Source organism: Ptychodera flava, chromosome 8, assembly GCF_041260155.1.
Source record: "Ptychodera flava strain L36383 chromosome 8, AS_Pfla_20210202, whole genome shotgun sequence".
NCBI lineage: Eukaryota > Metazoa > Hemichordata > Enteropneusta > Ptychoderidae > Ptychodera > Ptychodera flava.
The window spans coordinates 25,746,100-25,759,367 of NC_091935.1; the positions used below are offsets into that span (position 1 = coordinate 25,746,100).

The window sequence follows — 13,268 nt, forward strand, 5'->3', positions numbered from 1 at the left end:
ATATATATATATATATATATATATATATATATATGTATATATATATATATACCTATGAAATACGAGAATTTCTGTACTGGAGAAACAAATTTCCTTACAATTTACCTATGTTTGAAACTTAAAATAGCCGCTATCCCTACTCTCTGTATAGATATTTTGAGAAACAAGTTGGTGAAAACATCAATAACTCTCCACAAGTTTCATAAATGCACATGAGCAGCAGAACATGAAAATGTCCACGTGGTGTATATTCTACCTCGAAAACTTTAGGTCCATTCCATAGACCTGTCACGCTGATTTTGCTTCCCGTTATCATGGTGTGTCCCTTTTTTCAATCATCCACATGTTATCCAAATGGTCTTGTTTCTACGCCATGCATGTTGGAACTTTCGCAAGAAAAGGCATTCACTTTATTGTAGCATTCTATGGCTACAAGGACTGTACTACGGTCTAAACCGAGTTCAGAGTGAATCAGGAGTACTTTCATAAAAACAAAGTACTTATATCTTATCCAGAGAGCTCGAGAGGGCAGTATTCAAAATGGCTGTCGGCACTGCGGGCTAGGTCTCGACTCCTCCGACCCAGCGAAATGCACGGAAATTGTTCTAAATGCATTCGAAATTTACTTAACTGTAAATGCCGAAATGAAGATTCTTTTTGCTTTATTCATCTTCGCGCTCATATCGAAGTCAGAGCCTCGCGAACGTTCTCCAGGTAAGCGTTACAGAACCTTGAACTAATCGTCGACATTCGAAATGTCGACGACGCTAAAACTTTATTGATCGACTTTACGAAGAAAGTTGCATATCGTTGGTTCCGGTTGACTTCTGGGAAAAGAACATCAACAACACAATGTTGCTGTATGCATATTATTACCCGTCGTATTTCGCAGGCATTACTGTATATTGACGCTCGTAAACAAGTTACTCACCATCCCGTCCAGTCAAGTGTGCAGTAACATGTTTACCGTGCGACCTCTCTGTGTTGTGAAACAACCGTTGACAAGTTGTAAACAGTTCAACTCGTGTTTGCTCTGAATGTGCATATGTATAAAAGCCCACTTGTCGGTCAAAGTCGAGAACATTACGTTAAAACTTCTATGTGCGAGTACTTTCTCTTCAGTCCAAGAAAATTAACCCTTTGACCTATTTCAGCTTCAGGTCACGTCATTCGTACCCTCCCTATTGTGTGACGTATGGTACAAAGCGTCGTTCTGTAACATATTTGTAGAACGTCGCCACAACAGCAGCAGCTCACCTCCAAACATTTCAGCTCAACTGGCGATTTTTGACATATTTTGACGAATAGCAAGAGGTGTATAGCGGAGTTTTGTTTTCGAACGGCATATGGAAAAATCATTCATATGCATGATACATTTGAAGGCAGGGCTTTAATTATCATCAAATTGAAGTGAGTCATTCCACAGTAAAGTGCAACCACTTTGTGACAATAAGGTCAAAAATTAAATTCATTAATCTGAATCTAAAAGGTGAGTGGGTGGACAGTACTACAGGTGTGTCATCTAAAAATATTTTTTTAAGATAAATAATTTCTTTGTTTAAGGAAGAGGGCAAATTGTCGCGGCAACAGTAACGCGTGTAACATGGACAGACATGACATTGTATTGTATTTGATCACATGTATGCCATTGTCATCCCTGTGCCAAGTTTGAAAGAAACCCATTAGTCTACAAGAACTAGAAACACACTTCAGAAGATATTTTAATCTTAAATATTATCAGAAGAGGAGGATATCTGATGCAATGTTATGGCAACTGGCAACGTATGTAACATGGACAGACACTGGATTGGCTTTATACACAAATTGTGTGTTTTCCAATCTGAATGAATGTACTTGATTGATTTGTATATACGTGTCATGACAAAGTTAAATACCTCAGAATTATGAAGTGAATTGTCATAAATTGGCTCTGTGGATAATCATATAGACAACAGAGGGAAGACCCCTGTATTGTCTATGGGGTAACGTATGTAACATTGGACAGACATCATCAGTTCTGTCCAATATTTTCATAAACGATATGGGCATCTGAGATGCATCAATAGTTGTAAAGAAAGCTTTCAGTAACTTTCTGATACAGATAGAATTGTCACACTAAAAAACAAATTAACATTATTCTATCCAGTATTTAATTAAACTACAATTACTTCCACGCGCGTAACACTGGTAACGCGTGTAACAAGGAGGACAGACATCCTGCCATTCAGGTGCTCTCAGTAATGGTGACCATTGGTTTATATTCAATTGCGCCATAATACATGAAATTTAGGGCACCCTCAAATGACAACATTTCAGCAATGTATACCAAAAGAATTTTTTTTTAAATCTTGATTTTGGAAATGAGGTAACGCGCGTAACATGTGGACAGACACCTTCCAGAAATATTTTTAACTGCAAGAGAACCCAAACTTCAATAAAGACAGAATAAAGAATGATACATAGTGGAAGATTTCATTGTTAGTCAAATGTATGAGTGATTTGTTGCAGCTTACAGCCTTCACTACATTTATTGTTCTCATATTATCAATTCGCATAGAGTTGGACAGACATAGTTACGTACGTTGCCAATATTGTTTGGCATAATATTTGGCCCTTTCCCTAGTGTTTTTTTTTCCAAGAATAAATTTAGTTCGTAATTGCTTATAATACATTACTACTTAAAAGTTTGCATTTGAAATCAATTCAAATTGTATCAATATCCCTTCCTAATGTAACAGGGGTACAAAATGTCACAAAATGGTGAGCAAATAGAGGCAATATTTACAAAGATAAAAATCTATAATTTTTGTTGAGCTGGACATACAGCTTTAATATTATTTTTTATATATGCTCATATGTTGTACTTACTAAAAATAATATCATTCTGTGTGAATGCTGTTATCATTGAAAAAGCTAGAGCTCCAAAATTGGGAATGTCAAATGTTGCGCTTTACTGTGGAAAGACTCAAGTACTGTTCCTTTCCAATCTTGCTGTAAAATGTTGATACAGATTGTATGATATCGCAAATTGCACAGAATAGAATGTTTTGCAGCAGGAGTTGCTAGGTAGATAGGGAAGTTGACAATTAAATTCACAATAATTCCAAGCAAACCCCCACCCCCACGTCACTGTTTAATAATAGGGATGTTTGCAATTGATGTTATTGTTCTCTCCCATTAATATGCAACAATAAATATTTATCTGCATTTTTAAATTATACTTTTTGACATTGCAAAATACAACTTATTAGGCAACTGCTAGTGTAACAATGAACACTAAAAGACATACACGTATTAACGGCTCAGACGACAAGCTGCAACAACCACCATGCATGCAACAGTGACAATTCTAAAATGTGTCCCCATTTCAAGCAGTAGTGTCCAGTGTAGCGTGCGTGCAGCTATATTTAGTAACAAACCTGTGACTGCAAACAGTGCTTAGATGACAGTAATTAACATGTATGGACACACAAATATGTACACACCAGCGTAGACATGTAAATGAACACACGTGTAAACATACACCTGTGGATTATGTTTATGCATTGCGTGTACACAAACTTTTGTGTACACTATAAAATATAAAAGTGTAAATCTATTAACTTTAAAAAATATTGTTTTTAAATGATAGTAAATCTTTAACCGAAGAGTTGCTATCAATGCATTCTGTGGAATATACACCTTGTCAGGTGTATACTAGTATTTTATGAAGAAAAATGTTTGGTCAGGATCATGAAGTATGATGATAAAAGTCAAAACCTTGTCTTTTATTGTTCCAGTAAAGTTTTATTGAAAGCTTTCTCTAACAGCAACTACTTTTATGTCAGTTAAAATTTATTTGACATTGCTAAAAGTTGACCGTACATTGTAGGATCAGTAATGTCAGGCCTACCCCTTCATCAGGCCACAAAAAGCATTTAGCATTTTGATCTGTTTCTAATCTTCTTTCATGTCCATCTACACTAGCTTGGTCAGCCCATATTTTATGTTTCATTATCATCAGATATAAAAAGCATGCAGCAACATTTAGGATGTGGTATTGCCACAAACTGATAATGTCATACGTGCCATAGACAAAACACCGAGGCCCCATAACGGCAGCACTGTAATTCCAGTGTTTGTTGCTTTACCAGTTTTTGAATGTTGCTTGGTGCACTTTGCAATTGGCAGAAAATATCAATGGGTAAACGCATTCCGGGATCTTAAGTGAACCATGGTCAATCAAGATCACACGAAGAAAAGCTATAATTTTGCGTATTCTAATATATCATGGTGAATTCAGCGTCCTTTTTCCATAAAACACTGTAGTAATCAGATTGCAATGCTTTATTCTGGAGTGTATGTGCGTAGGCCCATTTCTGTAGTATCACATTGACAAAGGATGACTATACAGTTGTGATCAGTGAACTTGCCATCTCAATCATGCTACGTGTCAGAATTTCTAATGCACTGACCTGTTAACAACCTTGATCTGTTGTTTTCATTCATCAAACTTACCTGTACCAAATTCTTGTTGCTATGGCAAACGCTGTATTTTGATCTTCGGTGTTCCAAAATATGACAAAATAAGAAACCACAGTAGTTTTGTAAGGGATCAGTTACAATAAGAAGCAAAGACATAATTTTTAGCTCAGAAGGACTGTAAGTATACTGACAGAGATGTGATGATGAAGTGGAAATCTCAATCTCATATGACATAATTTTCCTTTTTCTTTTACCCTCCACTCAGATGTCCAAATGTGGACCCCCTAAGTTAATGAGAATTAGCAACCACTTTCCATAGAGTCCAAGCTCATTTTACCCGGTATAATCCTTCATGGGTTTATAATCCAGAGTTAAAAACCATCAAATTGTGCCAAAGAATTTCATCAGAAATAGCAGTTACTTACAGCAAGTGTCAGTTATTGTGCGGCTAACAAGAGATAAAAAACTGCTGGCTTGAATTAAGGCAGATAGGTTTCACTATCTGACGCCTTCAGACCTCACCCAGCTGTAACGTTGGTGGCATGCGTCACTGTTTAGCAGAGTAGATGTGCACCAAGCCATAGGCTGGAAGAGAGTCTATACACAAAGAAATTGGAGGGCCAGTAGCTGTAACTTTAAAGGTTGTATGCGCCTCCTGAATGAAAGACTTAAACTTTTGCTCAAACTTTTCTTCTAAAAGGGAATCTTTCAACCATTCTTTCTCAAAATCAAGAATAAAAACAGGGTGTCTCCGTGCGAATTTTTGGTACTAGAGAAACAAATAACCCAAGATTTACTGATATTTGAAATTCAAAATGGTCGCCATCCCTGTGTTAACTCTATGGAGAAAAATGAAATTTTCAAATTTAAAAAAACTAAACCTATAAAAATTTTCTTACACCAAGAGCTTTAAAATGAACCCCCACAAGTGATAGATCAGATAAGAATTGTAAAAGTTTGAAAGACAGACAATATCTGTCCCCGAGGCGCATTCTACCTTAATGATTTGTTTCACAATTTTTATTTTGTATGTTAATGGCAAGTTTTTGTCACACTCTCCCAAAACATGCTTCACCTTTTCCCTGCCAGACAGTATCACTTCCCATCATTCAAAAAATAAATAGTCCAGGTATCAGACTCCGTAAGTTATGCAACTAACCGAATGTAACCTTTCCAGCTGGTGTGCAGAAATCTTGTTGAGATGTTGTAAAACCCCGTCTAAAAAATGAACCCAGAAATTTTTAAAGAATGGGTGTACTCTTTCCATGCTTCTGACTACTGGAGCGTTTTTGCCTCATGAGCCTTGGGGTCAAAGTTGAGAGATTTCTGATTTCCTGCTATCTTTACAGCATTATTTGACTATAAATGAAGGAAATTAAGAGGGGGTCCTCAGAAGGCTCAATTTTTGGGAGAACTGTCGTTGCCACATTAGTGTAGTATTTGCAGTTGGTTGCTGTCGCCCATTGGGTGTTTCCGAGGCAACAGTGGACAATTGAGTCTAAGTCACTCCCAAGTGGTAACGCTCCAGGCTACACCATTGTTGTGAGAACACAATGCAGTGGCAGTATATCCCCCAGGTGGTGTGTGCGCCAGGACAATGTTCTGTTCTCAGTGCTTGCGTCAACCTGTTTAATGCACCGTGCAGTCCATTCACCAATGTAGAGGTCTGCGGTCAGTCAGGATTTGGAAGGATTTTATACCCATTCTTTAGTGTTTTTGTTTCCTCTTTTGTCAGGTGGGTCAGGGTTACAGGTTTACAGGTGAGAAAGATCAAAACAGGCTGTTGCTGTTCATTTTAAATTTAGCCTTTAGGGAATAGGTAATGGGGCGTGCATTAGCCTAGCTTGCCTAAGAAGAAATACAGTGACAGTAAGACTTTACCTCAGAGATGCAAAATGCGACAAAAACAGAACTAAAGATAAGTCCCCGCAAATGCAGTTGATGTCGTCTTGCGCTTTTCTGGTAGAAATCACGAAGTGTGCAGAGAGAAAGTCCTTGACATTTGGCGAGGGAAATGTACAGCGACAAACGTCTCGTGACCTTTTGCAAGGAAAACTTATACTGCAGTGTTTATACTTGCATATACCACCGTAGGGTACGACGCGTTTCAGAGAGGCGTGCACTTTTCAAGGTCATCAGATCGTGATGCGAAAAGAGAATATGAAACATGCCTCAGAAATGAGTCAACCTTTTCAAAGGTGAAGGATGCACAATGAAGTCATGCAAAATTTTCACATGTTGTCGTTTTCTCTTTCGTGATCTGAGTCTGAAGTACCCATCATCTATTTGTGCACCGTTCGAGGTTGGGCTGACGCCATGCTGAATTTCAAGAGGAGCTTGCTAATGAGAAACTGTGTCTTCATGCAACATCAAAAAGAAATCCACACCCAATCTTTTGTGTTTCTCACTATTTTATTTTATGGATTATTATGAGTATTTTGCATGTGCAAGTAATATGAAGAATTTCAGAATTTAAAAAAATGGACAATATTTGCATTATTTGCATGTGGAATCAATTATAGTTAGTCTGCTTATTATTTGACATACTTTCTATCTGCCCATTATGTACACTGTAATATTTCCCAGTCAATTTTGCATTCACTTTTTGATATTTTCACATTTTTTTTAGAATATGCATTGCCCACTGATGGCGACGTCATTGTCTGTGTCACCAACATCGACCCGTCGACCACGGCTATATCCTGGAATTCACCCTTCGGAACCAGCTGTGAGATTGCCTACGGAAAAGCCAAGGGTGCAGACATCGAGTTCCAGCATAATCAGAGACCTCCCAGCGGCTCTGAATTCGTGCACCCTAGAGTTGCTGCCAACACGGACTACAAAATCGCTGCTTCATGTAGCACCAGCCAGCACGACAAAGAATCAATTGTCGTGAAGTCCAAAGATATGAGTTTCCAAACAGGTACATGCTTGTACAAAAAACCTATTAATAGTTATCATGACTTTTCCCTGAAGTAGTGCCTTGAGCACACAAAACCAATACAATTATAAACAGTATCTACATCAAGAAGCGTTCCTGAGCGATATAAGTTACTCTGTTCCGGCATATTTATGTTTGACCTCATGAAAGCTTTTGTGATCAGATCTTTATTTATGGTGCTTTTAATATAGATAAGGATTGTAGCGTTCACTTACAGGTCTTTCAGGTTGACCGTTTACACTTGCATGTTCATCACACACGTTTTTTTCTCAATTACGCACAGAATGTGTAGATAAGTCAGACATTAAAGTTGTCTCTTAGAACTTAGGAAAGACAGATCTCTAATTTGTACATTGCAGCCATAGTTATTTTTCATAGGAAACAAAGCTTGAATCAATCTGTCTTTTAGGTTGTAAAGTTATATATTGACTTCATTTTGTACACTGAGTGACTTTATAGAAATATTCTGTGTATTCTTGATATCACAAAAATGTCAAAACAACTTTTTCCCTTTATTGGTGTCATACAGTATTGGTGGCACACTGTTTTATTTGGCCACCCAAGTGAAATTTAGTGATTGGCTATGGAAACTCAGGTGACTGAATTCCTTTAACCCACTCACCCCTGTCACTGTGGAAAGAGACCAACGCTGTCCATTGAAAACTTAAGGCTGTACCAAAGAACTGTGGATGAGAGGGTTACGTTGTTCTGCGTCCCATCAAATACTTCCTTAAGCTTCTTTGTGTCCTTGGTGACATATATCGGCAGAGCGCCGCCTTTGTGTCAGCTTGTCCCTGCGTGAATTCTGTATTGCTTCTGCGTACCATCATGTTTACGAACCGACACTGTATCAAAATGAGATGCTAATGCTAAACATTTGATTGTGTGGCATTTTGTTACGACAGATGCTCTCAATGTAGTGCCCTTCCGTTTTATCACACTTACTGGTATAGTACTGGTAGTAGTACATGTCGTCTTCATGGTGCGGTATTGGAAAGAGATCATAGCTTTTACCACTCAGACAGTGTGCGTGGTTTTTCCTTGTCTCAACAATCAGTGTGTGAGGATAAGCAATGTAGTGAGCTTGCAGTGAATAAATCGGTGTTAGTGAAATAAAGTCACTTGAGAAACAATGTGTCAGTACTGCCTCTAGCATATCACATTTCTGAACTCTTTGAGTCATTTTTGGAAATTTCTGGAAAGTTTGTTGTGTCAGCCCCGTACCAGCACATGTAATATGTAAAATTGTCGTGCGTCATAGACAACTTTTTTCGGTCAGTAGGACATCAATTCAGGTCAGAATTCCACACTGCCATGTGCATTTCACGTGAACAAGGCTGTATTGGCTCGTCGAACTTATACTCTCTCAACTTACTTTCTGCATTGAAAAAGCAGTCAATTTCATAACATGGTGTGCTGTACATGTCAGCATGCTTTCACACAACTTGAATCCCTCACATCACACAGCCAGAGAAACGCATTCAATCAAATTTGTGGAATTGGCCTGTGTTGAGAGGGGAGGGGACAGACATTTGGACTCTCAAACTTTTACAATACTTTTCAGATGTACCACTTGTTGGAGCTTTTTTAAACCCCTTGGTGCACAAAAACTTTTTACCATTGTAGTTTTTGCGAAAATCAAAAATTTTATTTTTCTCCATAGAGTTAATACAGGGATAGCAGCCAATTTTGAATTTCAAATATCAGTAAATGTTTCGTTATTTGTTTCCGTGGTGCACGGTGACCCCGATTTTTATTCTTTTATTTTATTCTTTTTATTCTGAAGGAGAATGGTTGGAGGATTCCTTGAGGAAAGTTTGAGCAGTTTAACCCTTTGAGTGGTGTAATTTTTCCCACCAAAATTTTAGTGCAACATTTTACCACTTTTTATGAATTTTTCTGTAATTTTTTTGATAATTTTGGACCAAACGGATATCACATTTCATTGGCTACAGGTTTTCATCAAACTTTTTGCAAAAATCTGAAAAGATTTGACTGGGGATGCATTTTATAATGGCGACAAAAATTGGACTTGGCGCTCAAAGGGTTAAGTCTTTCACTTTCGAGGTGCATTATCTACCTAAGTAGGGCTGAACAAGCAGCATTGAAGTTAGTTCCATTTACAGCTAGGATGCATTACACCTAGTACACCACTTTCTGTGCAGGAGATCGTATGAAATATTGCAACACTTGTTTCTGGGTCATTTCCATGTGCTGTGCTATGGGGCAGATGATACAATCATATGCAATATTGACATCTTTCATTTGGCAAGCATCTATCAGAATTTGTTTATTAATTTGAATTTTGCCTGTTACAGGCACAAACTTCAACAAGACAAAGTGCTCCAATGAGAGTCAGTCCCTTGGGCCGACCTATGAAATCAACAGTCAAGATCACGACACAGCCATCGTTGACCACAGCTATGGCATGACCGTCACTGACCTGGTCATTGGGGTCATTGTGGGGTCAATCGGCGTGGGAATCATCATCATGCTGGCCGCCGTCGTTCATGCACAGATCAAGAAATGGAGGCGAATGCGCAGATTTATCAGGTCAGTGGCTGGAAATTCCCAATCACCTGCACTTGCAGCTTAGCATGTGCATCCAGTGAGCTAAGGCCAGGCAGTATCAATGGTTTGGAAACACTAGTGATTTTGCCTTCTCACATTCCTGGCCGCTGGGAGTGCGGGATCGACGGTGTGGGAAAAATCGATCCCACACTGTCAGAAATCGTCCCACACTCTGCAGTAAATATTACACGAGCTCTGATTGGATGATAAACGGTCGATTTCGTTCCACGCGCAAAATGTTATCCAATGGCATGACGAGTAACACACGGGCCAATACTACAAAGTGAGCAGGTCAGAGTACAGTGGCAGACGACAAGAGTTGTCACGATTTTTGATAATATTGTACGTGTCCAATGTGAATTTAACGCATTTTGTGGCCATGTGAGAAAAAGAATCTCACACACCAAGGACCTGGGATCAGATTTCTCATACTCGGGGATATTTTGTCTCACACTCGCCTGCGACTCGTGTGAGACAAAATATCCCCAACTCATGTGAGAAATCTGATCCCAGGTCCTTGGGGGTGTGAGATTCTATTACTCCCAGGGACCAAACAAATCACAGCACATGGATAGACTTCAGTAATAGCATATAGAGGATAGGGATTGCATTAACCCTTTGAGTGCTGTAATTTTTCCCACCAAAATTTAAATGCAACATTTTGCCTATTTTTATGAACTTTTGTGAAATGTTTTTGATAATTTTGGACCAAATGAACATCACATTTCATTGGCTAAAGTTTTTTATCAAAATTTTGGCAAAGACTTGAAAACATTTTGAGTAGGATATATTTTTAGCTCATATTTGGTTTTGTATACAAATACCAAAAAGAGCTTATATGATGAGTCGGTGGCGTCTGTATGTCTGTATATTTGTGGGTATGTATGTGCAGATGTATGTCCGTCACACACAAAGGCTCCCATACCACCAGAGCTACCATCTCAGTATTTGGTGTACAGGTAGATGCAGGGGTTGAGATGTGAATTTGTTCAAATGAACATGTCAGTGTCAAAAATGTGCAAATGAGGTAAGAAAAAGTGAAATCCTGCAAATGTGCAGGAGTGATGGCATGCCAGTGAGAAACAGGCCAACTCCACTGATCTTGAGTCATTTCCTGTCATTGTTTATGAACTGTTACATATTAACTGACCTGCTGAAACCATAGACAGTAGAGGGGGGGGGGGGGGGGAAAGACCGTCTATACTCAAACCAAGAGGGGCTTGTTTCTGCTATGCATGTTGCTAAAGTTGACCTCCAGTACCTAAAGTTTCAGACCTTGTAATTACTTTTGTCATTCTTGTTTTTCTGGTTTAAATATTTCTTGTTGTTTTTCTGGTTGTACTGTGCAGAAATCATTATCATAACATCAACGTAGAATTTTCCTCCACTGAACAGATAGAAACAACATTTATTGTTGATCATTGGTAACCCATACTGGTATATACCACTTATTCTGATCAAATTTGAGCAACACCGTATAATTTCGGTATTTTTTAATTAAAGGTGACCAAAATTGACTTTAGCGCTCAGAGGGTTAAAGGACTCCGAAATCAAAACCTCAAGACCCAAACATTAACATTTAACATTACCCTCCAACTTTTTTCAGATTTTGCACCCTTTGAGTCGTATTTTTGATTACAGATTTATTTATGTCTCCTTGCATTATCTTTCTGTACAGAATAAAGATTACATGCCACACTACTCTACATTGTTTTCATCATAGTTTTTTGTCTCTTTCGTTTCTTTCTCCCCCTCCTAGAATGAGGAATGAGGATGAACCAATGAACGTTGTGACGGCGGAAGACGATATCCTGGCCTCTGCTGATTCGCAGATGTAGTGTGCCATTCTTGACAGTCTGTTTTGGCGTTCGTCGAATATTTGCAATCACCAGATGTTTTTTCGTCACATCAAGTCATTTTGAAAGGCTTTTGCACATTTGATGAAAAGACTTCATGTAAAGGTGACATGCAAATGAGTCTATCAGTAAATATGTCATATGCAAATGTGTGAAGGCGACCTGTCAATGGGCCAACCAGCAAGTGTCTTACATGTGTGTGAAAAGGTCGTGCAAGTGAGCCAATCAGCAAGTGTCTTACATTTTTAGCAGGTTCAAGCAGTCGGTTTCTCATCTCTCAGTGGATGGACATTGCCATAAAGACTGTTTATGCATGCTTTACCATGCTAAGTGCCAAAAAAGTACAAGTACACAATTATGATTAACTATCGATATATACATATCATAAATTAATGGAGGGGGATGGGGGACAGGATGAATTTTCTGGAATATACATTCGCTAATTTTAACCAGTTTCTTGTTATAATAAAAACATATCACTCACGTTTCACTAATTACATTTAAATCATACCAAAAATCAAGTATCTTCCAAACTTTCAAAGAAATTGTGAAATTATACAACGATAAAATAAATCCAATCACTTTATTTCTGGACAGAGTACAAGAGTTGAAGGCAAAGCCATGGCTAACACTGGGTGCACGGAAGGCTTTAATTGTTTTCCACAGCAGTCCAGTACCACTGGTTTCTGCCTTGCTTGGGAAAGGGAAGAGGGAGGGAGGGAGGGAGGCGCATGGGGTTAATTGTTTGGTCACAAGTTGGATGAGATGCAACGTCATAATGTCAAATAAAGTTCAACTATCTATATAGCTCTGTGCTAAATAGCTGTATGTATGCACATATAACATGGCAGCTATTGGGACTAGTGGGTATCTGTTCTCTGTATATTTTTTGTCGTAGAAGGTTTAGAAACACAAAATGCTGCATATTGACCATGTAAGTCAACACTGAAAATGATACTTTTGCTATTTTACCAGCAGTTAGATTTTCGAGGTTTCAACTTTCACAAAACATATCTGTGGATCTCGCCTTGACTTCTGTTCTTGCTGTCCAAATGGCTCTTCAAACGGTTGCAAATTTAACCACTCTTTATAAGTGATTTCAGGCGGCTCTGTTACAAAGTGGTGGCAGTCAGGTGTACTTTACGAAGTCCAGTTCCCCTATTTGTTATTTCAACAAGTCTGAATGAGGTTGGATAAAGATGGCTGTACACAGATTCCAGATGAACTCTATCACAGTGTTTCACATCAGAAATTTTACACATGTATCATTTTGGCATTCCTAGTATTAGGGGACTATCACGCATTTTGTGTTGCAAAGACCGTAGAGGATATTTTTACTGTAGAGGCACGAATTTTAAGGTTTTGTATATTTTTTGTTGACCTCAACAGGAGTTGAGAGGTTACAACATCCAATATTCTGGTCAAAACATAGCCAG

The 13,268-nt window shown here is 38.4% G+C and overlaps 1 protein-coding gene across 1 annotated transcript; it reads left to right on the forward strand.

Moving 5' to 3' along the window:
* The first annotated feature begins 532 nt into the window (after positions 1-532).
* LOC139138884 (uncharacterized) lies at positions 533-13,062 on the forward strand. Its single transcript, XM_070707461.1, has 4 exons — positions 533-714; positions 7,094-7,387; positions 9,724-9,958; positions 11,736-13,062. Exons 1-4 carry the CDS (start codon positions 645-647, stop codon positions 11,812-11,814), a joined length of 678 nt encoding a protein of 225 aa, XP_070563562.1. The 5' UTR covers positions 533-644; the 3' UTR covers positions 11,815-13,062.
* The last annotated feature ends 206 nt before the right edge of the window (positions 13,063-13,268 follow it).

Excerpts from the sequence above, each read along its gene's own strand:
- LOC139138884 (XM_070707461.1), top strand. The coding sequence starts at position 645 with ATGAAGATTCTTTTTGCTTTATTCATCTTCGCGCTCATATCGAAGTCA. Across the intron at positions 7,388-9,723 it reads AGATATGAGTTTCCAAACAG|GCACAAACTTCAACAAGACA; the intron begins GTACATGCTTGT and ends TGCCTGTTACAG. Across the intron at positions 9,959-11,735 it reads CGAATGCGCAGATTTATCAG|AATGAGGAATGAGGATGAAC; the intron begins GTCAGTGGCTGG and ends TCCCCCTCCTAG.